Source organism: Corvus cornix, chromosome 24, assembly GCF_000738735.6.
Source record: "Corvus cornix cornix isolate S_Up_H32 chromosome 24, ASM73873v5, whole genome shotgun sequence".
Classification (NCBI taxonomy): domain Eukaryota; kingdom Metazoa; phylum Chordata; class Aves; order Passeriformes; family Corvidae; genus Corvus; species Corvus cornix.
This window is the reverse complement of record NC_046353.1, coordinates 5,201,548-5,225,808: the sequence shown is the minus strand read 5'-3', so window position 1 is coordinate 5,225,808 and position 24,261 is coordinate 5,201,548. Positions and strand designations below refer to the sequence as shown.

The 24,261-nt window shown below is 58.1% G+C and overlaps 6 protein-coding genes across 10 annotated transcripts; 4 read left to right on the top strand and 2 right to left on the bottom strand.

Moving 5' to 3' along the window:
* The first annotated feature begins 50 nt into the window (after nucleotides 1-50).
* PUS3 (pseudouridine synthase 3) lies at nucleotides 51-6,225 on the top strand. 3 transcript variants are annotated; one of them, XM_039564885.1, is made up of 5 exons: nucleotides 51-95; nucleotides 2,772-3,205; nucleotides 4,256-4,806; nucleotides 5,133-5,323; nucleotides 5,835-6,198. In XM_039564885.1, exons 2-5 carry the CDS (start codon nucleotides 2,819-2,821, stop codon nucleotides 6,113-6,115), a joined length of 1,410 nt encoding a protein of 469 aa, XP_039420819.1. In that variant the 5' UTR covers nucleotides 51-95; nucleotides 2,772-2,818; the 3' UTR covers nucleotides 6,116-6,198. The 3 variants fall into 3 exon arrangements, with proteins under 3 accessions (XP_039420819.1, XP_039420821.1, XP_039420820.1); XM_039564886.1 differs by lacking the exon at nucleotides 51-95 and adding an exon at nucleotides 1,534-1,621; XM_039564887.1 differs by lacking the exon at nucleotides 5,133-5,323 and having other exon boundaries at nucleotides 5,835-6,225.
* On the bottom strand, nucleotides 907-6,447 carry HYLS1 (HYLS1 centriolar and ciliogenesis associated). The gene is made up of 2 exons (XM_039564889.1): nucleotides 6,360-6,447; nucleotides 907-1,850 (listed from the first exon to the last, which is right to left on the bottom strand). The coding sequence occupies exon 2, from the start codon at nucleotides 1,824-1,826 to the stop codon at nucleotides 1,062-1,064; it is 765 nt and encodes a 254-aa protein (XP_039420823.1). The 5' UTR covers nucleotides 1,827-1,850; nucleotides 6,360-6,447; the 3' UTR covers nucleotides 907-1,061.
* A 100-nt stretch (nucleotides 6,448-6,547) lies between these two features.
* Nucleotides 6,548-9,823, top strand: RPUSD4 (RNA pseudouridine synthase D4). Its single transcript, XM_039564888.1, has 7 exons — nucleotides 6,548-6,723; nucleotides 7,733-7,898; nucleotides 8,107-8,308; nucleotides 8,525-8,618; nucleotides 8,710-8,860; nucleotides 9,134-9,231; nucleotides 9,371-9,823. The coding sequence occupies exons 1-7, from the start codon at nucleotides 6,565-6,567 to the stop codon at nucleotides 9,554-9,556; spliced, it is 1,056 nt and encodes a 351-aa protein (XP_039420822.1). The 5' UTR covers nucleotides 6,548-6,564; the 3' UTR covers nucleotides 9,557-9,823.
* An 89-nt stretch (nucleotides 9,824-9,912) lies between these two features.
* PANX3 (pannexin 3) lies at nucleotides 9,913-14,078 on the top strand. Its single transcript, XM_010403943.3, has 5 exons — nucleotides 9,913-11,063; nucleotides 11,731-11,873; nucleotides 11,974-12,188; nucleotides 12,322-12,986; nucleotides 13,807-14,078. The coding sequence occupies exons 1-5, from the start codon at nucleotides 10,883-10,885 to the stop codon at nucleotides 13,866-13,868; spliced, it is 1,266 nt and encodes a 421-aa protein (XP_010402245.2). The 5' UTR covers nucleotides 9,913-10,882; the 3' UTR covers nucleotides 13,869-14,078.
* Nucleotides 14,079-14,177: 99 nt separating this feature from the next.
* On the bottom strand, nucleotides 14,178-19,736 carry SIAE (sialic acid acetylesterase). 2 transcript variants are annotated; one of them, XM_039564883.1, is made up of 10 exons: nucleotides 19,593-19,736; nucleotides 17,985-18,149; nucleotides 16,777-16,940; nucleotides 16,555-16,693; nucleotides 16,286-16,469; nucleotides 15,889-15,998; nucleotides 15,671-15,804; nucleotides 15,307-15,461; nucleotides 15,033-15,228; nucleotides 14,178-14,956 (listed from the first exon to the last, which is right to left on the bottom strand). In XM_039564883.1, the coding sequence occupies exons 1-10, from the start codon at nucleotides 19,642-19,644 to the stop codon at nucleotides 14,675-14,677; spliced, it is 1,581 nt and encodes a 526-aa protein (XP_039420817.1). In that variant the 5' UTR covers nucleotides 19,645-19,736; the 3' UTR covers nucleotides 14,178-14,674. The 2 variants fall into 2 exon arrangements, with proteins under 2 accessions (XP_039420817.1, XP_039420818.1); XM_039564884.1 differs by lacking the exon at nucleotides 17,985-18,149.
* Nucleotides 19,737-20,067: 331 nt separating this feature from the next.
* SPA17 (sperm autoantigenic protein 17) lies at nucleotides 20,068-24,217 on the top strand. 2 transcript variants are annotated; one of them, XM_010403942.4, is made up of 3 exons: nucleotides 20,068-20,379; nucleotides 20,741-20,811; nucleotides 20,948-24,217. In XM_010403942.4, exons 1-3 carry the CDS (start codon nucleotides 20,226-20,228, stop codon nucleotides 21,020-21,022), a joined length of 300 nt encoding a protein of 99 aa, XP_010402244.2. In that variant the 5' UTR covers nucleotides 20,068-20,225; the 3' UTR covers nucleotides 21,023-24,217. The 2 variants fall into 2 exon arrangements, with proteins under 2 accessions (XP_010402244.2, XP_010402243.2); XM_010403941.4 differs by having other exon boundaries at nucleotides 20,741-24,217.
* The last annotated feature ends 44 nt before the right edge of the window (nucleotides 24,218-24,261 follow it).

Sequence of the window (24,261 nt, the reverse complement as noted above, 5' to 3'; positions counted from 1 at the left end):
CAGTGCCGGAACGCCGGATGGGGCGGGAACATCCGGCACGGGCAGCGGCGGGAGCGGGGACGGCCCGGGGAGCCGGGGGAGCCGGGAGCCTCGCGGTAGGGTGGGCGTTCTTGGGGTGCTGGGCACAGGCACCTCATAAGGGCGGGGAGGGTCCCCTGCTGCACACAGGGACTCCATAGGGTGCCAACACTCGTCCCCATGAGGTTTTGGGAGGTACCTGGGAGACAGAGCCTGCCGCATAGGGCGTTGGGAAGCCCTGGGGAGCTGGGGACAGGACCATGGAGGAGGGAGAGGCCCCTGCTGCAGACAGGGACCCCGGCAGGGTTTGAGAGGGGAGGGAAGGGGCCCTTGGGTGTTGAAGGAGCAGGGAAACTGTAGGGTTGGGGTGCTGTACCCCATAGGGTTTGGAGAGGGTTTCAAGGGTTCTGGGGGCAAAGACCCCTTCACAGATGGATGGGGATCCACAGGGTGCTGGAGAGCCTGGAAGGTCCCTGGGATGCCAGAACCCCTGCAATGTGGGGTGACAGCCGGGTCCTCAAGCTTGTGTGTCCCCCATCTGGGATCATGTTCAGGGGAAGCTGGACACAGGACTCCAGGCTGCAGCTGTCACATGCTTCCCATCATCTCACCCCCTTTTCCAGCCACCCCACTGAGCTTTTGGGGACCCTTTCCTGCACCAGAACTGCAGCCTTTTCAGTCCACTCCCATATCTGGGAAAAAATTAATGCTAATAATAGTAATAACAGTACTTCTAGTGCTAATAATACCTTGCTTCCATCCTAAAGCTCCTCTATTTTAAAGATGAAGTAAAATAAGGCAAAGGGAGCAAAGTTAGGTGATGCAGAGTTAAGTCTGGAATAATGGATGTTGCCTGCAGTGTTTCTAGTGAACCCACAGAACAATAAGAAACTTTTACAGATGCTTTATTAAGAAAAAAGATATCGCCGAGATGTTGTAAAGAAAACCTCCTCCACAGCAAAACTTAACCTGCCTGAAGCGCACGGGGGGATTTTCCAGACTATGGAGGATGTTGAGGAGGAGAAAGCAGCAGGGCTGGGGCTCTAGGAGGAGGTGTACCGGCGGGGGATGAGGCAGCGGGCCAGGTCCCGGCGCACGTTGAAGCGCAGGGACTCGCGCTTCTTCAGCGTGGGCACCACGTACTTGTTGGGGACCATGCGCCTCTGTGGCCGGGGCGGCGGCCCTGGCTGGAGCATCCGCCTCCGCACGGCCCAGCGCAGCTCCTGATGGGAATCCTCCCCGGGAAAGCTGAATCTCTCCCAGTCTTTTTTATATTGTCTAAGTTTGGCCGCTGGGTCAGTTCTCTTCATTTTATCAACCTGTGCAATAATGTAGGATGTGGGTGATCCCCCTGGAATGGGGTGCTCGGATATAGTGTCGCTTCCAAAATCCCTGAGGAGAGAGCAGGGTCTGTCCTCAAGGAGCCAGCAATCATCATCATAGTGCAGGTACTCCTCCAAGCAGCCACTGCTAGTCTCTAGCTCCCCTTCGGAGATGGTGTCATCGAAAAAAGTCCTGGAATGCAGCGGGCTCGATGACTCAGCATTGTTATCTGGCTCGATGTTCGTCGGTGACTCATCGGAGACCTCCACGCTTCCATCGGGTCTGTGTCTCAGCACCTTCCTCTTCATCACCAGCCTCCTGGTTTCCCTCTCATCCCCAGGAAGGGCGCGAATAACGATGGATGCCTGGGCATAGGGATCATCATGGGAACGTGAGGGCCCCTCGCTGCCTCCCTGCCAGGTGCTCAGCTGGCTCAGATCGTCTGCCAGCTGCTCCTCACCCTCTGCTCCTAGCACATTCTCCATGATTCCCACCAAACTGGATGGATTCTGCAGAAAAAGAAACCAGGGTTAATTTATTGCAGCACATTCAGGCTGGCTAAAGATGTCAAAAGGGCTCTGAGACTCAAGTTTTTGGTTTCAGGGGTGTCGATTTAGGTTGGGGGTGTCCTCAGTGCACTGCTAAACCTCCTGCTGCCAGCAGAAGGCTCTTCCCTACAGTCACACAAACACAACCCCTAAATTCCTGCCAGAAAAGTACACTAGAATTAATTATATGATAAATGAAGTCCTGATAGAAAAAACACAGGGCAGGTTCCACACACTGGGCAAGAGATTTAATGGTTTTTCCTTGTACCTCTGCTTCTAGACCCACAATATCTAGTCATAATTTAATCAAGAGACATCCAAGAGGGTGTTTTACTTCCAGAGGAGGGAAGGGCTCAGTGCAATGTGTTTAGATGCTCATTTATGAGTCTGGTGATAGTAAACCTCCAGGCCTGTGACAAAAAGGGATCCAGACACGGATTCCACTCTCAGCACAGGTTTAGGATCTCTTTAGGGGGATTTGAAAAGCCACAAGTGTTGCCGGTGCCACTGGGAACAGTGGGAGCAGATGGTAGGGTGGGATGAGTGGCAGCCATCAGCACGCTGTCTGCAGCGGGGATGCAGGTGTGAAAGTGAGAAGGGCTCCGTGATGGCTCGCCGGGAACGTGCTGCTGCTGACGGAGCAGATCCCATCAGCTGGGGGAAGAGGAGTGATTGAAGAGTCCAAAAAAAGAGATCTGAGTGAGATGAAGCTGCCCGAGCTAAGCCCCAGTGGCCCTGTCTGTGCTCCCCTGGGAACACTAAGGGGCTCAAACAATATATATATACTGTCTCTGTTGGTAACAGTTATTTTGCAGAACAAGCCTAGAGATCTAATAAAAACCACATAAAAATGCAAATGCGTAATTTTTTCTTTCCCTGCAGACCCTAAGGATCCACCAGCAACAAACTGACACTCCAAGGTGGCAGCTATGGCTGAGGAGAGCTCAGCTACTGACCATGAGCAGCTCCTGAGGAGGGTGCAGGAGCTGGAAGTGGAGGTGAAGCGGCTGCAGGAGAAGCTCCGGGAGGAGAAGGAGGGTGCTGGGAGGAGAGAGGCTCCTCCAGCCCCTGGGAAAGCCAGGAAACGCCAACAACGGCCCTTTGATTTCAGCGCCCACAGCCGCAGACACGTGGCACTGCGCATCGCCTACCTGGGCTGGGGCTACCAGGGCTTTGCCAGCCAGGAGAACACCCCCAACACCATCGAGGAGAAGCTCTTTGAAGTCCTGAAGAAGACGCGGCTGGTGGACGACAGACAGACATCCAACTACCACCGCTGCGGGCGCACGGACAAGGGTGTCAGTGCCTTCGGGCAGGTCAGCATCTCCATGGGAGTTCCTGTGGGTTTTCCTGGGTGGGATGGAGATCTGATGGGATCACAGCTTGAATTTGCTCTTTAAAAGCCATCAGCTCCTAACCCTGGAACTGAACCTGGCAATGGCTTCCTGCATGTGGAATGGTGATTTCAGACATTTGAAGCCTTTTTAGTGCCATTTTCCCCCCATATCAGTTGAAGTTGTTTTCCAGGACCCTGTTTATATAAACGTGTTTTAGGCTGCAGATTCTCCAATAGCTTGGTGATGCCCTGCCCTTTGCAGGGCCCTCTCAGCTGATTCAGCTTGCCAGCCCTACAAAAACCCCAAATCCCCAGGAACTGGCTCACTTTCTGCAGCATCAGGCAGCTGAATTCCTGCACAGAAGGGTCTGAGGGGAGCTGCAGCCAGCGGAAGGGAGTGTGGGAGTGGGAGCTGGAGGGAGGGAAGCAGGCTGGCCTGCTCAGTGGGCATGGAGCCATCCGGCTGCCTGAGACATTGGGGAGAGCGCAACCCTGGCGGCTTCACCATAGGGCTGGGTCTCCTTCCTCCCATCCCAGCATAGAAAGCAAAGCTGGCAAAGGTTTAGCTTCAAATGGCTGCTCTGCTCTCCTTCATAGGATGAGCTACATGGAATCAGGGCATTTGGTGCCTTCTCTTGCGCCACTTCAGCACACAGCACCCACGGTGGGAATGAACTTGTTCCCACACCAGGCTTCCCAGTCAGCCAGGCTGTTACTGCCTTCAAGTCATCACCTCCAGCTTGGAAAAAAAAAAAGCACATTATAACCCAGTGACTAAAGCTGAAGCCATTCTGAGACCGTGCTACGTAGGCAGCCTGCAACTTTCCCTGTTTTATTAATGGAATCCATGGCATCTGCTCGGGTCCTCAGAGGCACTCGCAGCTCTGCCATGGCAGGATTGCCTGACTGAAGCCACCTTCATCTGTAGGAGATCCTGGATTTATTTCCCAGAGGTGTAGGAAGACTTGGCTCAGCATGCTGCTGCGCCCATCCATCCGCGCTCTAATCCTGGCTTTCCTCATTTCTGCAGGTGATCTCCCTGGATCTCCGCTCCAGCCTGCCGGAGGGGCAGCAGCTCAACGGCCACACGGGTGAGGGGCAGCAGGAGGAGCTCCGCTACACCCACATCCTGAACAGGGTGCTGCCACCTGACATCCGGGTGCTGGCCTGGGCCCCCGTGGAGCCAGAGTTCAGCGCCCGCTTCAGCTGCCTGAGCCGGACCTACCGGTACTTCTTCCCCTGCGCCCAGCTGGACGTGGCCCTCATGGACACCGCGGCCCAGCGCTACGTGGGCACCCACGACTTCCGCAACCTCTGCAAGATGGACGTGGCCAACGGGGTGCTCAACTTCCAGAGGACGATCCTCAACGCCAGAGTGACATGGGTGGACAGGGGAGGAGAAGCCGGGCCATGGGATCCCTTCCGGCTGTGCCAGTTCGAGGTGACGGGACAGGCATTCCTGTACCACCAAGTCCGCTGCATGATGGCCGTGCTCTTCCTCATTGGCCAGGGCATGGAGAGCCCGGAAGTCATTGACGAGCTGCTGAACGTGGAGAAGAACCCCCGGAAACCGCAGTACAGGTAGGGACTGGTCTGGAAAACCCAATGGGCTGCTCTTCAGTGCAACAGCTGTGCCTGGAGTGCCGATGGCAGGCCGTGTCCCTGCCAGCACGTGAAGCAGTCTAACGCGTGGGAACAGGCTGCCAGTGGCCTCACTGGAATGTATCCACAAGGATCTCTGTTTTCTTGCTCTTGAGCAAAGCTTTGATAGCTGTAGTCCTTGGTATATGGTGAAAATTAAGTCACTTTTTATTCAGAAAGTAAATTCTGTGAAGGTCAGGGCTGGTTTTGGCAGATCCATTGTTCTTGAGCCTTTTTGAGGTTCAACCTCCTGTCCTTGTCCCCAGCATGGCGGTTGAGTTCCCCCTGGTCCTGTACGACTGCGAGTTCCCAGACCTGCAGTGGCTCTATGACCCAGAGGTGCAGGGCTTCAACGTGACACACTTGCAGCAGCTCTGGGCCAGCCACGCCGTCAAAACCCACGTGCTCCGGGACATGTTGGCAGGGCTGGATGCTGCTCCCATGGGCACCAGAAAAGGTAGAGGGAGTCTGGGGGAAATACCTTGGAATGCACACTGACCGGGCAGGGTTAGTTGGGATATTGGGAATAATTCTTCCCTGTGAGGGTGGGGAGGCCCTGGCACAGGGTGCCCAGAGCAGCAGTGGCTTCCCTGTTTTATTAATGGAATCCATGGCATCTGCTCGGGTCCTCAGAGGCACTCGCAGCTCTGCCATGGCAGGATTGCCTGACTGAAGCCACCGTCATCTGTAGGAGACCCTGGATTTATTTCCCAGAGGTGTAGGAAGACTTGGCTCCACATGCTGCTGCGCCCACCCCTGAAGTGTTGAAAGCCAGGCTGGACAGGGCTTGGAGCCACCTGGGATAGTGGAAGGTGTTCCTGCCCATGGCAGGGGGTGGAACGAGATAAGCTTTAAGGTCCGTTCCAACACAACCATTATGGGACTCTGTGAATTACAGGGGATTAACTGATTAAAAAAAAGAAAATAAGGAAGGGGTAATTAAACTGTTTTTTTCCATGCTGTCACAGGTCCAGGGAGCAGCCTGGTACCCTGGGGAGAACTGCAGCCCCCACTCCACAGCCAGATCAGCGGCTTCGTGGAAGGGGTCCAAGCCCGCACCTACAAGCCCCTGCTGGCCCGGCCCAGATGCGAGGGGCTGGAGGCCCGGATCGAGCACTTCGTGCGAAGGGGCCGCATCGACCCGCCCCAGGGGCCGGGGGATTGGGCCGGGGAGCCCCCCGAGGGCAAGCGGGGCAGCAGCGGAGCCCCCGAGCAGCTGCCCAAGAGGATCTGTACGGACACCGAGTGACGGGGCACCTCGGCATGGGGGCAGCTGACGCTTCACCCTTTTTTTGTATTACTGTTATTGAAAAAAAAAAAAAAGCTTTTTTTCAGTGCTATTTTTTATAAATCTCAAGAAATCCGGTATAACGGTGTTGTGTTCTGGGGGGAATGGGAGGGGGCTCAGCGCCCTCAGCGCGCAGTGAGGCAGCACTGGGGGGGTGGCTGAGGCTATACTGGGCTGGGACCCCCCTTCCCCCGCTCCCCGGTACCTCAGGCCAGGCCCGGCCGCGCCGCTCCCGCTGCTCCGTTGTGCCCCCCAACCGCCGCCGCCGTTTAAACACCCCCGCACGCCACTATTGGCTAGCGCTGCTGTCGCTCAGCTGGCGGCGCCTTCCCATTGGACAGGCGCTCCGTGGTGCCGCACCCGCGGCGCCGCCATTGGCCGGCAGAGGGACGCGGAGAAGGAGGCAGAAGATGGCGGCGGCCGGTGGCGCGGCGAGGCGCTGTTGGCGGAGCGGCGCGGGGCTGGCCCGGGCGGTGCGTGGTGTCTGCGGGAGCGGGCGGGTGACGGCGGCTCTGCGGGCGGAGGAGCTGGCGGAGCGGCTGCGGAGGAGCGAGGAGCAACAGCGAGAGGTGAGCGGAGGGCGGGCTGCTGGGCCCAGGGCCCTCGGACTACGACTCCCGGCGTGCACAGCGCGGGCGGCCATGGGGAGCGGGATTCGCGGGTGAGAGGGATCGGGTGGGATGGGACGAGAAAAAACATCCAGTGCTACCCGCTACCATGGCCAGGGACACCTTCCCCCAGACCAGGTTGCTCCAAGCCCCGTCCAGCCTGGTCTAGGGCACTGCCAGGGATCCAGGGGCAGCCACAGCTGCTCTGGGCACCCTGTGCCAGGGCCTCACCACCCTCACAGGGAAGAATTTATTCCAAATATCCCATCTAACTCTGTCTTTTGTCGGTGTGAAGCTATTCCCCCTTATCCTGTCCCTCCAGCCCTTGTCCCCAGTCCCTCTGCAGCTCTCCTGGAGCCCCTTTAGGCCCTGCAAGGGGCTCTGAGCTCTCTCTGGAGCCTTCTCCTCTCCAGGTGAGCACCCCCAGCTCTCCCAGCTGGCTCCAGAGCACAGGGGCTCCAGCCCTCTGATCATCCTGGTGCCTCCTCTGGCCTGGCTCCAGCAGCTCCAGGTCCTTCCTGTGCTGGGACCCTCGAGCTGGAGGCAGCTCTGCAGGTGGGGTCTCAGCTGAGCGGGGCAGAGGGGCAGAATCCCCCCCTCCCTGCTGCCCACGCTGGGGGCTCAGCCCAGCACAGGGGCGGTTCTGGGCCAGGGCCTGTCCAGCTCTCACCCACCAGCACCCCAAGTGCTTCTGCCAGAGCTGCTCCCCATCCCTCCATCCCCAGCCTGGATTGATCCTGGGGGTTACCCCGACCCAGGTGCAGCACCTGCCCTCGGCCTTGTTACGCCTCATGAGGTTCCCCAAGGCCACTGACTGAGCTTGTCCCAATCCCTCTGGATTCCACGCCGTCCCTCAGTCACGGAGCAGGAGCACATGGGAGGCGAGCAGGCTGCTGCAGGTCACAGTGCAGTTTGTGTGGAAGCCAGGAGCTGTTTGTCCACCACTGCTGGTGTCCTGTTGTCTCCTCAGATCCCCAAGGACCCGACGCAGCGATGGCTCCGGGAACTCGCTGCACTGAGCCAGCAGCTGCAGCAGGTTCACCCCAATGTCCTGGCCAAGATCCTTAAGCAGAGAACTCTCTACCAGAATGAGGAGATTGTGGTGATAGACAAACCCTACGGGCTGCCTGTGCATGGTGAGGGGGAGTGGGGAATGGAAACGGTTCCCTGGTGCTGACAGGGATCCTCTGTCTCTGTCCTTCCTGTGCTGGGGTTTCCCTTCCCAGGGAGGGTTCCAGGGGCTTGGTCACTGTCAGATCTCGGCCTTCCCCTCACATTTTGGGGTGATTTAGGGTGCATGGGGAGTACGAGAGTTGAGACTCCTTGCTGCCCTGGGTCACACAGGCGGCCCCGGCATCAAGAACTGCATCGCTGATGTGCTGCCCATTTTGGCCAAGATGCTGGAGAACATGAAAGCTGACCCCCTCCACCTCTGCCACCGCTTGGACAAGGAGACCACGGGTGTGATGGTGCTGGCACGGAGCAAGGAGGCAGCGGAGAAGATCCGTCTGCTCTTCAAAACCCGTCAGGTGGAGAAGATCTACTGGTAGGAAAGGTTTGAGTGAAGAAGGGGCTGTGAAGGGGGTTTAAAAAAGGAGGGGACAATCCCTGGGGTGTGGGGGCTTTGTGGAAGTAGGGGGTGTTGCTTATCTTCCTCCTTCAGCACCATTTTATGAGACTGGGTCGTGAGAGAGGAGCTGGGGGCGGGGGGGGTTCCCATCCTGTGAGTGACACCCCACAGACCTCTGCTTTCCTTTTCCAGGGCAATTGTCCTGGGGGACCCGGACCCTGTTGAGGGCATTGTGGAGATCCCCATCGTGGAAAAGGAGGTGCAGAGCCACCAGTCCCACTACAAGGTGAGTCCCGTGTTCCCTCAGCTGCCATTCTGGCCAGGCAACCCCAGCATCCCTCCTGCCTCCCCCAACTCCCCCTCTCTCCACCCTTCAGATGACGCTGGCTCCCAACTACTGCCTGCGTCTGGAGGATGGGAAGGTGATGAAAATCCGCAAGAACCGGAATGCCGAGAGCGCGGTGACTCGGTACCGCCGGCTGGCCAGCGCCTCCGCCTGCTCGCTGCTGGAGCTCCAGCCCATCACTGGTGAGTGAGGCCTGCCGGGGTGTCCCGGGGCTGGATCCACTCTCTGTGCAGTCAGCAGCAGCTCTGGAAGGGGGAACTTACCGCTAGACATGACTGGAATCCTTTTTGGAACAAAGCTCTGGGAATAAGCCCCGCTGGGGCGATGCTTTACTGCCAAGCTGTCTGCTGGCTGCCAGTGATTTTGGCGTGGCATTGTCCAGCACTGAGGGTGGTGGGTGCCGAGGCCTGGCACAGCTGGATGTCACCTTTCTCTTCTTCCCCTTTTCTCCTCAGGGGTGAAGCACCAGATCCGGGTTCACCTGGCCTATGGCTTGGGATGTCCCATCCTGGGGGATCACAAATACTCACACTGGAGCAAACTGGCACCCCAGGTAAGGCAGGTCTTGCACTGGGGAGCAGCTGGAGCTGGATACAGCCCCTTGTGTCCCCCAGCTCTTCATGGGCTGGGGATTTCAAGTCTCAGCTGAAAAGCTGCAGTTTTGAAGGGAACATTTTCCATCCTTGCTGCAGAAGCTTCCTGAGCTCACCCTGAGGAGGCTGAAGCTGGAGCAGAGCAAGGCTCGGCACCTGCCCCTGCACCTGCACGCCCACCGGCTCCGCCTGCCCCTGGGCCAGCCCTTAGACTTTGTCTGCAAGCCGCCCCTCTTCTTCCAAAAAACCCTGAGGAAACTAGAGCTGGACATCCCTAAGGACTGACGAGGCAGGACTGGAACGGTGCTGTGTATCTCCGCATCTCCAGCACGTGGCAGCAGCTGTGCCCACCTTGGAGCCGGTGGTGGGGTGAAGCCTGCAGTCTCTGTGCTGGTGCTGATTCAGAGTGGGGGCCTACGTGTGCTTCTGGCCCAGGAAAGCGGCTGGACACACTGAAGAGCCTCTAGACAAACAAGGATGAGTGGAAGTTGGGCTTTGCCTGATCTGTGTTTTGAACTTGTCTCCGGGCAATAAAAGCTCCAGTTCCCTCGAGGGAAGGTGTTGTGTGTCTCTGTGCTCTCGCCAGGTGGGGACTCAGTCCCTGTGTAGGTTTGACCAGACCTGGGTGCAGCCCCTCCCTGATTTTGGAGCTGTCACTCGTCTCTCCAGAGTTGTTTAGCTCAGATTTGGAGAGTCCTTTCATTGGAAAATCCATCGAAAGTGCAATTTGGCAGTGGCTCTGGGTTTTTTTTTGCTCTGCTGAGAGACTGCATGGGGAGTTCCTTGGCTTGGCTGGGCTGAGCAGCTCTGAGACTGCCCCTGCTCCGTGCTGCCAGCAGCGTTGGTGTGGGTTTCTCAGCACTGTGCTGCACGGGGAAACTGTTCTGTCCCACTGCCCCTTCAATTACCCCATCCCTTATTTCTATTTATTTGGATCTCTTGCTCTTGGGAGCTTTCTTTGGAGTCAGATTCTTCCCCCTGTGCCCTGAGAGGGAGGCAAGAGGAGGGATTGATGATCTGGGGAATTGCAGCTGATGTTCTGCCTCAAAGTTGCCTCATTTGGCATCTCCTGACCTGTCCCAGGAGCTTGGGGCTCGGCAGCAGGATGTCCTCTGGCCCCTCTGGCTGGTTTGGGTGCTGGAAAGGACTTTCTGTACCCTGCGGGCCCACCGTGTATCTGGCTGGGGCTTCTTGTTGGGGGAGGGCCCAGTACCCTGGCTCCCTGCTGAAAATAGCTGGGACCCCCATGCCCTCGGGCCGCAGCGCCAGGAATCTGTTGGCTGATGAGAGAGGGATGTAAAACCACGGGGAGCCAGGAGCGGCTGCGGCCGGGCAGGAACGCTGCCCTGTAGGAATGTTGTCAGGGAGGAAAGCTGCCTTCCCAGCTCACTGCTGCGGCTGTTAGGGTGGGTTTTTCTGTTTCTATTTGTGAAAAGGCTTCCCCTGTAATTAGGAGGTGATTTAACGCCCTGTCTGAGCTGTCGTTCACAGCACTGGACACAGCGCTCGGGCAGTCTCTCAGCAGGGACACCTCAGCCCGGCAAAAGTCACTCCTCGAGCCAGTCACACCTCAGGCAGCCCTCATCAGCATCTCCTTTTCCTCACTTCAAAATGTCCCTCTCACACACGGCTGCTGAGTACATGCTCTCTGATGCTCTGCTCCCAGATCCCAGCAGTTCCCGAGCCAAGGGCTTGCGGCTGGAGCTGCCGAGCGATCGCCTGCTGAAGTTTGTCACTGTGGGGCTGCCCCTCTTCCTCGTCTCGCTGGCTTTCGCCCGGGAGTTCTCTGCTGGTGAGTTGTGGCTTTTCCAATGTGTTCTTCGGGTCGTGGGCAAGCACCAGTGGCGGTTTGGTTGTCGTGGCAAACCCCTCATATTCTTGATGGTGTCGTGATCTGAAGCAGAACAGCCTGGAAGTCCTGTTTTAGGAGCTGTTCTGCCTCGTGGGTATTTATTGATGGTTTTTAATGGATCATAATTCCATTACGATGGGAGAGCCTGGGAACAGCTGTGTTAACCCCAGGAGCAGCACTGAGTCAATGCCCAGCCACAGCTGTTTGTGCCCTTTGGGTGCCACGGGCTTGTTTCTGAGGAGGAGGGTGCCGGCAGCACGGAGAGATGCGTTGATAGTGCATTGTGACCTCAGGCTAAATCTGGTCTCGGCCAACATCCAGCTGCTGTCCCTGAGGATTTGGTTTTACTCCAGCTTCTGGCTGGTCAGTTTCTAATTCCCTGCCCTGTGTACACACCACGACACACAAAGGGTTTCTGTTTGGGAAGAGATGGAAAAGTCCTTGCTAGAAACACAGCAGCTCCCAAATGACCACGAAAAAGGCTTTTTTTAATTCGAAGCAATGCCTGAGATGTAATTACTCTCTTGTAAGGCATTGGCTTGTGGCAGTGGAATGCTCCTCCACCCTCCATGGCTGAGGTTTGCTCTCCTCCTCCTCCTCACCCCAGGCTCCCAGATCAGCTGCTTCTCTCCCACCAACTTCACGGGGAAGCAGTCCGCCTACACCGACACGGCTTGCTGGGACTCCCTCATCCACCATGGTTTCGACACCGAGGGACGTGCCGTCACCAAGTCCCTCTGGGCTCTCAAGGTAGGGTCAAAGTCACGTCTGGGTGCCCCTGCATCCCATCTGGATGTCCACAGCAAGAGCAACTCCACATCCTCAGTGACCGTTCATCTTCTTTGCCCAGGTCTTCCCCTACTCGCTGCTGGTGGTGGCGGTGCTGATGTCCCTGCCGTACCTACTGTGGCGTTACGCCGCTGCCCCCGCCCTGCACTCCGACCTCCTCTTCATCATCGACGAGCTGGATAAATCCTATAACCGCTCCGTGCGCCTGGTGCAGCACATGAAGAAGGTCCAGCAGGCCAGTGCCGAGCCGGAGCGATTCTGGGAGGAGTACGAGAGGTGAGGCCAGGCCAGGTCACCGTGACCCTTGGAGTCCCTCCATGTGGTGTTGCGGCTGCATCCAGGATGGACTTGGGTGAAATGGTGCAGTTTGGGGGTGGCTCTCACTGCCCCTGTGTTCCTCTACCCCCAGGGCCCGCCGGGAGAGGTATTTCGAGTTCCCGTTGCTGGAGCGGTACCTGAGCTGCAAGCAGCACGCCCATGCCCTGGTGTTCATCTACATCCTGCGGAACCTGCTGCTGCTCCTGTTCCTGGCTGCCACCTGCCTCTACCTGGTCTTTCTGCACCTTAACATCTTCTTCCAGGATGAGTTCAACTGCTCCATCACAACAGGGCTGCTCCAGGCAGAGCCACACATCCCCCCGCTCATCCCTTGCAAGCTGGTCTTCTTCTCCGTGTTCCAGCTCATCAGCCTCTCAGTTGGCAGCGTCTATGTCCTCCTCATCCCCGTTGTCATCTACAATGCCCTGCAGCTCTGCCAGTGGGACAAGGGGCTGCTCTCTGTCTATGAGATGCTGCCTGCCTTCGACCTGCTCAGTCGCAGGATGCTCACCTGCCCCCTCAACGACCTCAACGTCATCCTTCTCTTCCTCCGTGCCAACATCTCTGAGCTGACCTCCTTCAGCCGCCTCAATGCTGTCAGCGCCCTGAGGGAAGCCACTGCCAACAAGGAGGACATCGATACGGTCATCGACTTCATGACGCTGCTGGCTGGGCTGGAGACCACCAAGCCCAAACACCAAGCTTGCACCCCCGAGGCCGAAGGCAGTACAGCCCTCTCCAACGGTGCAGCCCTAGGTAGGCTTTTTGGGTAGAAGCAACTTCTTCCCTCTTCCCTTGGCTCCCACACCACCAGATCCCACCCTGGAAATGTGGCTGGACCACCCAAAATCCTTTGCCAAGACCTTAAGGTGTTTGGGGCATAGTTGGGGGTCACTGTGAGGGTTGACAAATCCTGAAAGGGGTTCTGGCATCCACAATGTGATGCTACTGCGATCCAAGGTGTGGGCAGGAGTTGCTATAGGAACAGCAAGCCAAGAGATTGCTGCTTAAATCCAAGCTCTGGGCAAACTGCGGGGCTGGGAGGGTCCCTGTTTTTGGCAGCTCATCCTGCTGGGAGTGGGGTTGGGAGTTTTAAATCCTGGGAGGCTGATGCCAAGGATGCCATGCCTGCCCCCTTCTCCTGTTCACATGGCACTGGTGGGCACAGTGGGGCTGTGTGCAGAGATGGAGCTGGGTTCCAAGACAGAGCCGCGTTCCCAGGGCCTGCACTGCTCCCTCTCCCATATACTTTGGGTTTTGGGGAGCTGGATGCCTCCTTTGGGGTCTCACAGGGACCCCTGGTGCCCATGGCAAGTGGTTTGCAGGCTGTGTGAGACAGCCCGGCCCCACAGGTAGGAGCCGAGAGGCCTGGGCTTCGTTCCTGGCCCTGAACACAGAGTCTGAACTGTGGTTAAAAAAATACACAGACTGAGCTGGATTCTGCATCCTCGTTGCCGTGGCAACCCAGGGCCAGCACAGCTGGCTCCTGGGCCAGTTACCCGGTGCTGGCACAAGCCCAGATCCTTGTCTGCCATCGCCCAGCTAATTAACTGCCTGCTCTTCCCCCCTTGTCTAGAACCAAAGCCTGGAGTGGAAACGATGGGAAAAGCCTCACGGGACTCGCTTGGATCTGCCTGACCCAGAAGCAGGCAGCAGGCAGGGATCCTGTGATCCCAGGATCCACTTTTCTGACACAGCTGTGCTGCAGCAGCGGGGCTGAACCCACCTGTGCTTCCTGCACTTGGCCTTTCCCTTCTTATGTACATTTGTCCAGCAAAAAGGGTTAAACAATCCGTGTTTTGTGCAGAACCTCTCAGGTCTCTTATTCTAAGTGCTGGGTGCCACGCTGTGCCTCTTCCACACAAATTTCCCTGCTGTTATGGCAAGAGGTGGAGAACGGAGGATTAGGAATGCTCCTCTGAAGGAAAAACCAATCCAGAAATAAAATGAGGTGGTTTATTAACTGTTTATTAAGAGAGGGTGGTGGAAGGCAGTCGCAGCCCAGCCTTAGTGTTTAGCTGTGGGTTTTTGGCAGAGCTCCTCTCTCCCTGTCTCCACCCTGCAGCTGGAAGCTGATCCCTGGATCCTGTGAGCACCCTACCCTGGGGATCAGCAGTCCTTGCCCAGAGAAATGGGGTGCCCGGGGGCCCAGGACCAGCTCCATGGGCAAGGGAGCAGCAGTGAGGGGCTCAGCTCCCACTGGTGTGTCTTGCTGCTTACCTCATTTTCCATATATTTAATTTGTCCTTACATCATTTTTCATATATTTAATTGTAAATTGGCTTTTTCCCCCTCCCTCGACCCTGTAGCCTTGGCTGGAGTCCAAAGAGGAGCTGAAAAGTTGTTTAATTAATAAGGTAGTAACCAAGCCTCTTCCTGGCTTGGGAAGGGGCAGTGCCAGGAGCCTTGAGTGCTTTGCCAGAGGCCTGAGCTCACTCAACTCCCTAATTTAGGGGGAACCTGGAGGCGGGGAGGAGCAGCAGCTCCCTCCCTCCGGCAGCATTCCCTGCAGGGAGGGTGTCCAGCAGGAAGGGGGGTGCAGGCAGCCCCTGGGGGTTGTAGAGGGGGCAGGCCTGGTACTCACAGGGCCACTCGGCCCAGGCATAGCGCAGGCCCAGCACCAGCGTCCTGCAGCCACTCAGGGCCAGCGTCACCGTGCGGGACCCCACGGCCACCACCGGTGCCGGCAGCCACTGGCACGGGGATGCCTGGCTGGAGCAGCACACCTGGGGAGGGGAGAAACCCCTATCAGTGTTGCTTTCCTTTTCCCAGCTCTCTGGGGAGGATTTCCCACCCCCTCACCTCAAATGCCTGTGCATCCCTCTGACGGCAGATGAGCTCCTGGCTGTAGGTGACGTTCAGCAGCCCCCTGGTCACCTCCAGGATAGCCCGGGTGGGATACGGTCCCTGGAACACGAGGTCCTTGTCCCCGTACGCCACAGCCCTGGCACCCAGCAGCAGCCGGTGCGCCACATTCTGCTTGTCCCGGGGGTGGATACTGCCGAGGAAGAGGAGGAAGATGGGGTTGGTACCCAAAAATTCCATCCCTACACCCTCACCCCAGCCCAGGACTCACCTGCCATAGGGAGAGTGCTCATCGCCCAGATCCATGGCAACGGCCATGAAAGTGCTGGGCATCTTGGCATTGGGAACAACCCCCAGGTCGGCTGTCTGGTGCCAGCGGAGCCGGGCAAAGCTGTCGTCCGCACTCCGACGGCGGTAGGTGGACAGCTGGGAGTCACAGGGAAAATGGGGGAGTGGCTCAGCTTCCCAAAACTGGCCACTGCAGCCCCTGCATGGGATTTTCAGCACGTGGCAAAATGCGTCCATGTGTTTACAGCATCCTCTCCCTGCTGCCAACGTGGAAGTGGCCTCCAGTGTGAAGCCCCCCTGGGTATCCCCACAGGATCGTGGGGGCCCTGCCTCTCACCCTCCCACACCTGCACAAAGCCAAAGGGCAGAAGCTGCTCCGTCTGTCCGGCTGATCCAGCGTGGAACGCCCGGCGCCAGTCGGCGATGAGTGCAGGGAAGGTGCAGTTGTACTGGTCTGTGTGCAGGAGGGTGTTGTCCTCACCTATCCCCCAAAAAGAAGGGCTTATGAGAGCTCGGTGGGACAGCGGGGGCTGCTCCACCCCTGGGGAGAGAAATGGGGGCTCACCCTGGTACCAAGCAACACCCCGCAGGGTCATGTTGAGCAGCGGGTGGATCATGGCGTTCCAGAGCACGGAGGGCGTTTGTGGGCCAGAGAGATGCTGATGTGGGGAGGTGCTGGAAGACAAAGCTAGGCTTAAGGGGGTGCAAAGCACAAGGCAGGCTTCAAGTTAAAGCAAGCACCATGCCAAAGGGAGCTCTGGGGTCCCTCCTCTCCCTCTTTACCCACCCAGATGTGCCTTATGCTCTTGGCATGGGAGGGGACTTTATCCTAAGAGGGCATAAGGATGCACAGAGGGGGCAGTGAGGCTTCGGGAGAGGAGGTGGGGTGGGAAGGGATGAGGATACTCCCCAAAAGCAGTGTGGTACGGGGCAGGAGGTGTTTCCACGGCACCTTCTCTCACCTCCCCGTGTCCTCTGGGAGCCCACACGCCTGCAGAACCCGGCGGGAGGACCAGGCCTCGATGGGGGTCCCCCCCCAGGCCACCTCCACCAGCCCGATGGGGGAACCCAGAGCCTCATACAGGGAGCGCCCCAACAGCCAGCACACGGCCGAGAAGTAGGTGAAATTCCCGTGGCCCAGGTTTTCTGCTCAAGAAACAGCAGGCTGCAAAGGGAAAAAGTTGGGGAAAAGCCATTTCCAAGCTCTCTTTTGGAGGCCCATTGCACTCACCAGCCGTTGGAATGGACCAGGGCAGGTCGATCCGCTCCAGGTCCTCCAGCTCAACGTCGGAGCGGGCAGGCGCCGCAGCAAAGATACGGACGTAGGGATAGCGAGATGCCATGGCGAGCTCCTGGCTGGCATTGGCCACCTGAAGAAGGGGCAGGAGCAGGCAAAGCACTTCCCTGCCTGATCCCTACCTGATCCTGCCTGATCTGTGCTGGGGGGCCTTACCTGCAGGACCGTCATTGCCATGTTGCTCTGCCCGCTGCAAAGCCACACATCTCCAAAGTAGATGTCCCACAGGGTCACATTCTCCAAGCCCTGCTCAGCTGTCAGTGCATAGGGACCACCCTGATCCACTGGGTCCAGGACAGTTGTCCATGTCCCAGAAGGTCCTGGAGGAAGAGGATGATTCTTATCTTCCACCACCATTATGAAGGCTTCAAGACCTTTGCCAGGATGTTGAGTGGGGAACAGGGTAAAGCTTCCCCACCACAAAGACAGGTTGGGGAAATGGATTTTGGAAGATCTCTGCCATCACAGGGAACTTCCTCCTGCAGGAATTAAGGGGTTAAAAGAGAAAATCTGGAAAACAAATGTGTGTCAGAGCAGAAGCTGCTGGGAGGAACTGGGATTACAGGAGCAGCTTGGTGTGTGTGACACTGAGATGTCTCTGGTTAATTTTAGAGGCGCCGAATTGAAGCGTAAAGATATTCTGCTAGAGCTTAAGAGTGGATTTTCTGACTGGATCCTGCAGATCTCCTGGATCGCTGCTCTCTCACAAGACACCTCCAGGCTCTTCAGGTTATGGAGGTGCCCTTGGCCAGCACTTTCACCCCCCAAAGGTGATGAGCTCCTCCCCGACTCTTCAGGCAGTGAGGTAGCTGGGATTTGAGGCGCCCCTGAGCTCTCCCAGCCCCAAGGAAGGCTCTGCTTGCACAGGCACCATCCTTTGGGGCTTAAAGATCCCACAGGATCCTCCAAGGGGTCATAGATCGAAAAAGAAGCCAGGAGTGCTCTGGAAATTCTTCAGACATGGTTTAGACAGGGAGAGAAGCTAAATTCCCCTTCTCCCCTCCACAGCCTCATCGCTCGGCTCAAGCCTGTGCAGTGCCACCCACTCCAGCAGCAGCTCGGCTCCCGCTGGGCGCCCACGGGATCCGCTGCTGGGAACCAAAGTGAGCAAAGGCTGGCGCCGGTGGGGAGGGGAATGGCTGAGCCCCCCCAGGTCTCCTGGAGAGGGAAAAGCACGAGCTGGAGATGTCACCACCACCTCTGCAGCCCCAGGGCAGCAGTGTGACAAACCTCAGGGTGCTGACAAACCTCAGGGTGGTGACAAACCCTGTCTCACCCCACCATCAGCTCTGATTTGGGCTCAGACAAATTCTTTGGCCACCAAAACCATCGGCCTCAGTTTCTAGTGAAGGTCTGGGACTGACCTTTAACCTGTGCTGTTTTCTCCATGATGATGAGGCCACCGGCCCCTGAGAGAATCACGGTGACCACAGCCCCCAGCTCCCCGTGGCCCCACACCACAGCCCCTGATGGCTTCTTCTGCAGCACCATGTGGTCACCATAGTAGGAGGCAAAGCCGAGCCTTCCCCCTGGAATCAGCAAACAGTGCAAACATCAGCTCTGAGAGGAAAACACCCTTTCCATGGCCTCTGATCCCCTCTTAAATACAGATTATTTGAGATCCCTCTTAATTTACAGCTTTCTGGTCAGCCTTAAGGTGGTTAAAATCCCCACAGAGCTGAGGAAGAGGCAGAATTTAAAGTCCACAAGAGGGAATTTGCCTCCCAAAGCACAGGGAGCATGTTACAGCTTGTATTACATGGATTTGGATACAGACTTTGGTAAAAATTCTTCTGTTATCAGCATGGGAGTGTCTCTCCCAACCCAGCCTTGCTAATAAATGTTCTGGTGTATTTTTCCCATGGAAAAAAGTTTGTCAAGGAGTGGGATGGGAAACATTGGGTGTGCAGCATTGGCAAAGGCACCTTCTGTGGGGACAGAAGCAGAAGGCTCAGCCCTGGCACCCCCAAAAGGCCCATTTTTGCAGTGTGAAAAGAAAATCATGCTTGAAAAGGGGGTCAGGAGCAACATTTGAGGGGTGATCTGAGATCCCCATTGACCAAATCAGAGCTCATGGAGCCTCATCTCCTCTGCAGCTCATCCTAGGCTGGGTTTAAGGAAGGAAAGGAAAGGAACGACGTCCTCAACCCCTCAGGAGTCAGCTGCATCGCTGGTCCCACTGCCTCATGCCACGAGGCTCTGGGAGTTATATAAAAAACAAGTCGGAGGAGAAAAAAAAAATTAAAACTGAGACGCCAGGGAAGAGTGGAGGCTATAAAAAGCAGCTGGGAGGAGGGAAGGGAGAAGAAGGGAGGAGGGAAGGGAGGAGAGCCCACGAGACACCACTGAGGAGCCGCATGTGGCTCCCACCTTACGTAAAGCATCGTCCCACGGCAGCAGTGCTGGGCCAAGGGCGTTGGGGAGGGGCTGGGGGTGTGAAGGGTATCAAAGTGGGACTCAAGGGGTGCAGAGGGCATCAAACTGGGGCTCTGGGAGTGCAGAGGGCACTGAAGCAGAGCTTGGGGGTGCAAAGAGTGTGAAAGAGGGGTTGGCAGTAACAAGGGCATCAAAACTAGGCTAAGGGGGAAGCCAAAGGCATCGCCGTGGGGCTGGGAGAGCACCAAGGGCCCCAAAGTGGGGCTCAGAGTAGTGCCAATGCCATCAAAGAGGGTCTGGGGGTTCAAGGGGCATCACAGTGGGGGGTTTGTGGGGGGTGCCAAGAGGGGCACCCTAAAACGCGGGGCTGGGGAGGTGCCAATGCACATAAGAGGCTCGGAAAGGCGCAAAGGGCACCAAATCAGGGCTTGGGGGAGCTTAGGGAATTCCACGGGCATCGGAGCCGGGCTACTGCCATGCCAAGGGTTCTGACGGTGCCAAGCGCCCCGAAGTGGGTCTGGAGGGGTCTCGGGGCGGGCTGCAGAGGGTGCCCGCGGGGCTGGGGGGTCGGAGGTTGACCTTCCCCAGCCCTTTACCTGCCGCCGCCGGAGCCAGAGCCAGCAGCGCCAGCAGGGCCCACGCCGCCATCCTGAGGGGGACAAGGGGCTGTGAAGGCGCCGGGACCGCCGGTGCCCCCGGTACACCCCGGTACACCCCGGTACCCCCGGGCCTCCACCGCCCCCGCCCCGCCCCGCGGGCGGGCCCAACGCGCGGGGGCGTGGCCCGTGCACGGGCCGCCGGTGGGGGGGGGGGCGGTTGCCAAGCGACGGCGTCCGCACCGCGGCCTGAAGCGCCGGCGCGGCCCGGTCCGGGACTGACGGGAGAGGCCGAGGGGAAAAGCCGGGACCGAGGGGCCGAGGGTTGCGGGGCTGCGGGGGGGGCGGGGGGCAAGAACCGGGGGACACGGGGAGGGGACCGGGGGACACGGGGGGGAGGGGACCGGGGCCCCCTCGCTCCCGCTCTCCCCGCCCAGGCCGAGGCCGCGCGCGCGCAGCGAGGGGCGGTGGCGCGCGTGCGCGGAGGGGCAAGGAGCGTGTCGCCCCCTAGCGGCGGCTCTTCGCTCCCGCAGTCGTGGGTCCGCGGGTTCGAGTCCCGGCGGTGCCCGGTGGCACCGGGGGCTGTGGGTGATCCCGGGCTGTGCCGCTGCAGGCGGTCCGGGAGAGGTGGCCATGTCCATTGCCTCTGCCAGCATCAACATGAGGGTGCCCGCCGGCTTCCGGAACCTGCTGGAAGGGCTGGCACGGGAAGTGCTGCGGGAGCAGCCCACCGACGTGGTGGCCTTTGCAGCTCAGTACTTCCAAAAGCTGCTGGAGCAGAGAGAGGGTGAGTGGCCTTGCCCAGCACCCACCCCCACATTGCCATCTCCTGCCCCGCGCTGCATTGCCTGCCCAGCCTGCTCCGTGTGCCCATCACCAGGGCGCCAGGCCTGCCCCACATCTCCATTGCCCCATGTGACCCCCATCTACAGCATCAGGTCTCTCCCGTCTGCCCATCACCCAGGGCATCAAACCTGACCCTGGGCCCATTGCCCATGGCGTTGTGCCTGTCCCAAATGTCCATCACCTATGGCCATCAAGCCTTCCATTTTTGCCCATCACCCAGGATGTTGTGCCTGTCCCATGTGCCCGTAACTCGTGGCACCAGGTGCCCATTGCACGTGGCATCAAGCCTCCTCCTTCCCCAGCTGGTGCCATCGACCCGGTGGCGTGGGGAGCCATGCTGGAGGACGACCGTCTCACCTGGCCCCCTTCCCAGGTACGCTGCCCTCCGCTCCAGGCCCCTCCAGAGAATCTGAGGTGCCAGGAGCTGCACTGGGTCCCTGCTCCCACCCTGTCCCTGCCACCCTTGTGCCACATTGTCTAAATTTTCTTCTTTCCTCCGGGACCTGAAGGAGGCCAAGGACATGGAGGGGGAGCAGGCAGCACCAGGGGAAGCAGGCAGCACGCACAGCTCCGGATCACCGTGATTCTGTCCCAAAATGCGTGGAGAGGAGCCGAAGGGGAGCCCGTCCCCATAACCCTCATGAACTGGGACACCTCTCCGGAGACGCAACCGCAGCACTCGCCCCAAATCCCCCATTTCCCACTATCCAACCCCAAACCCAAAAAAACCCCCTTGGTCCTCCCCTGGCTCCTGCCCTTTTCCCGTGGGTGGATGCTGCACTTCCATCCCACCCCAGTGGTGCTGTTTTAATGAGGAATTTTATTAACGAGGTCCCCGCCGTTATTAGCACCAATCACCTGAGATTTCTCCCCGAAAAATCCTGGGTTTGGGGCTGAGCTGAGCATGGGATGATATTTTTAGCCTCTATATTTAGGCCCCTGCATCCCTGGAGGTTGGAAGAAACTTCATAACATCCCGGCGTGAAGGAATGATGTGACATTGCTCCTCTCCTACCCCGCTCCATAAGCTGAGACACCTCCATGGAATTTTGGGGTGCACGCAAGGGCCCCCCCAGTCCTATTCCTACCTGTGAAATTCATATTTTCCCACCCAGCATGGTTTCAAAATCCCCCCCAAAAAGTGGCGGGGTTTGCGTTGAAGCCGGCTGCTCTGTTTTTGGAGGGGACTGAACCCCCCCCTTTCCATGCTCACCCCGTTTTTCCCCCCTCTTTCCTGTTTTCCCTCGCCATATGTGGTGCTCGCCCACGGCACGGGGCATGACAGCGGCTCCCCTGGGAAAAACAGGAAGGAGGGATGGGGAAAAAAAGCTGGCGGGGACCCCGTGCCGGGGCTGATGCCAACCAGCTACGCCTTGACCCCCCCCAGCACCGCCTCGCCGGCTGCCGGCTCCTGCTTCAGCAGCCGGCAGCACTGCCCGCCCAGGGCATCATTCCAGCATCCAATTCCCTTTGCTTTTAAGGATTTTTTCCTTTTTTTTAAAGGATTTTTTAACACCTCTTTGCCACCATCTCAAACCACGACGGCGGGATGTTCTCAGCGGGTCTCGCCAGCTGCACTTCCCGTTCTCCCCTTCCAAAATCTGAGTTATTTCCTTGGAATTCAAATTTTGGAGGTGCTGGAGCACCTGAAAAAGCAACGTCCAGATGAAGGGGTCCAGGGAGGAAAAATGCAGAGCCTGGAACAGGCTCAAAAGCCGCCATTAATGATTAGAAATGTTCTGGCATTTCGCGTCCCTCCTCCGCAGCCGCAGCCTGCGGGAGACGGCGGCGCTCGGCGGCTCTGCCAGGACCGGGGTGCCACGGATGGAGCAGATTTTGGGGACTAACTGAGGGACTAATCCTGATTTTGGGGCTAACTTCCCAGATCCCTGATAGATGAATCACCCCAAAAACCCTTCCCACTTAACTCGCCCAAAACACCCGGTCTTCTCTCATTGGAGCGAGGCAGTGGTGGATCTGGAGGGTCTAAAAACCAGGGAAAAGGATCTCTTCCCGTGAAAAAATCCCAGCAGAGCTGCCAAGGCTGCTCCTGGAAGCTGGAGCAGGGTTTTCTGGAGCAGAGCTATTCCCATCCCCCCCACCCTGCCGTGCTGGTGGGAAGAAGTGACGGTGGAAAAGTGGCTCCAGTCGGGAGAGCGGGCTGCCAGTGGCTGCCAGGGGAGTTTGAGGGATGCTTGAGAGCGTTTCCCAAGAGGGAATTTGGGTGCCTGGCTGCTGCTGGGGCAGGGGTGACCCCCATCAACCTCCAAGTGTGGGTGAAGCAGTTGAGGGAGGTGGCAGTGGTGGGATGTGCCTGGGATGGGGAGTGGGATGTGTGGGTATCCTGGGGTGTCAGGGGGCAAGAGGTGCCACCACCTGCACCCAACTGGAATGGCCTTGGAGAAAGAGATGGAGCTGGGATAGGAATGGGAACAACAAGGATGAAGATACAGAAGGGGACAGGGCCGATGATAGGGACAGGGATGAGGGTGATGAGAGGGATGGGGACAGGGAGAGAGATGGTGAGGCTGAAGCTGGGAATGGGGGCGGGGATTGGCATTGTGAGGAGGATGGGGACAAGAAATGGGTTGGGGATCGTGAGGAGGGTGGTGATAGAGATGGGGACAGGGACAATGGTGAGATGGAGAATGTGGTGGAGGTGATGGGGATGAGGTCAGGTATGGGGACAACAGTGGGGACAGTGCCCATTCCAGTGCCAGAAACAGTGATGCCAGTGGGATAGGGATGCTAACAGGCATGATGATGATGATGATGATGATGATGATGATGATGATGATGATGGTGGTGGTGGTGGCAAAGAGGAAGGTCAGTGCCACCAGGCCCCCAAGAAGGAGAACCCCTGTGAGCAAACTTGGCCAGGGAGAACTGGTGGGGCCTGACTGTGCAGGTGGGTCGGGGGGTGCTGGTGCCTGCCTTGGGGGGGCCACGCCGTGTTTTGGGGGCTGGCTGGAGCAGCATCGGCGCAGAGCCCACGGGCGACTTATGCTGTTGCTTAGCAACCCCCAAACCCGGATTAGAGGCGAGCGAGGCAGGCGATGGGGGGGCTGTGGGCTGCAGCCCCCTGCATTGCCCTGGGGGTCCCTCCTCTTTCCTGGGGGGCCCCGGCTCACCCTGCCAGTCCCAGCACCTCGGCGTGGTCCAGGGGCGGGAGCAGGGTCTGCAGGGCGCACCAAGGGCTGTGCAAGTGGCTGGGACTGCAGGTCTGCTTGGAGAACACCCCAAATACGGGGGTTCAGATGCTCCTGTGAGTGGGGAAGGGACCCCCAGACCCCAGAAGTGGAGCCCACTCCTCTGCTTGGAGCCTGCAGTTGGCCACATCACCCCCAGGGTTCTGCGGGTGCTCGGTGGGATGCAGTGTCCCACCATGCCCACCCTTCCTCACCGTCTTCATCCTCATCATCCTCATCCTCACCCTCCTTCAGGACCAAGTCCTAAGTGGGTCAAGAAGGTTTTTTGCCCACCGTGCAAACCAACCCAGGGGGTAAAACCTGCCTCCAGCATCGCTGTGGGTAGTGTACCCCCCCAAAACGAACCCAGTACCCCCATTTGTTATAGCTTTGCCCCCCAAAAAACCCTCCACGCCCAGGGCAAGCCTCATCACATCTTGGCTCCCATCCTCTGCATGTGATGTTGTGTTCCACGAAACTCCGAGGCGAGCTGCCGGCTCCTTTAAGTGTTAGGAGGGAGTTGGAGGCTGCGAAATAAAATTGGAGGAGGGAAAATAAAAAAAAAAAAAATTAAAAAAAAAAAAAAAAAAAAAAGAAGAGGAGAAAGGGAGGAAAAAAAAAAATAAGGCACCCCT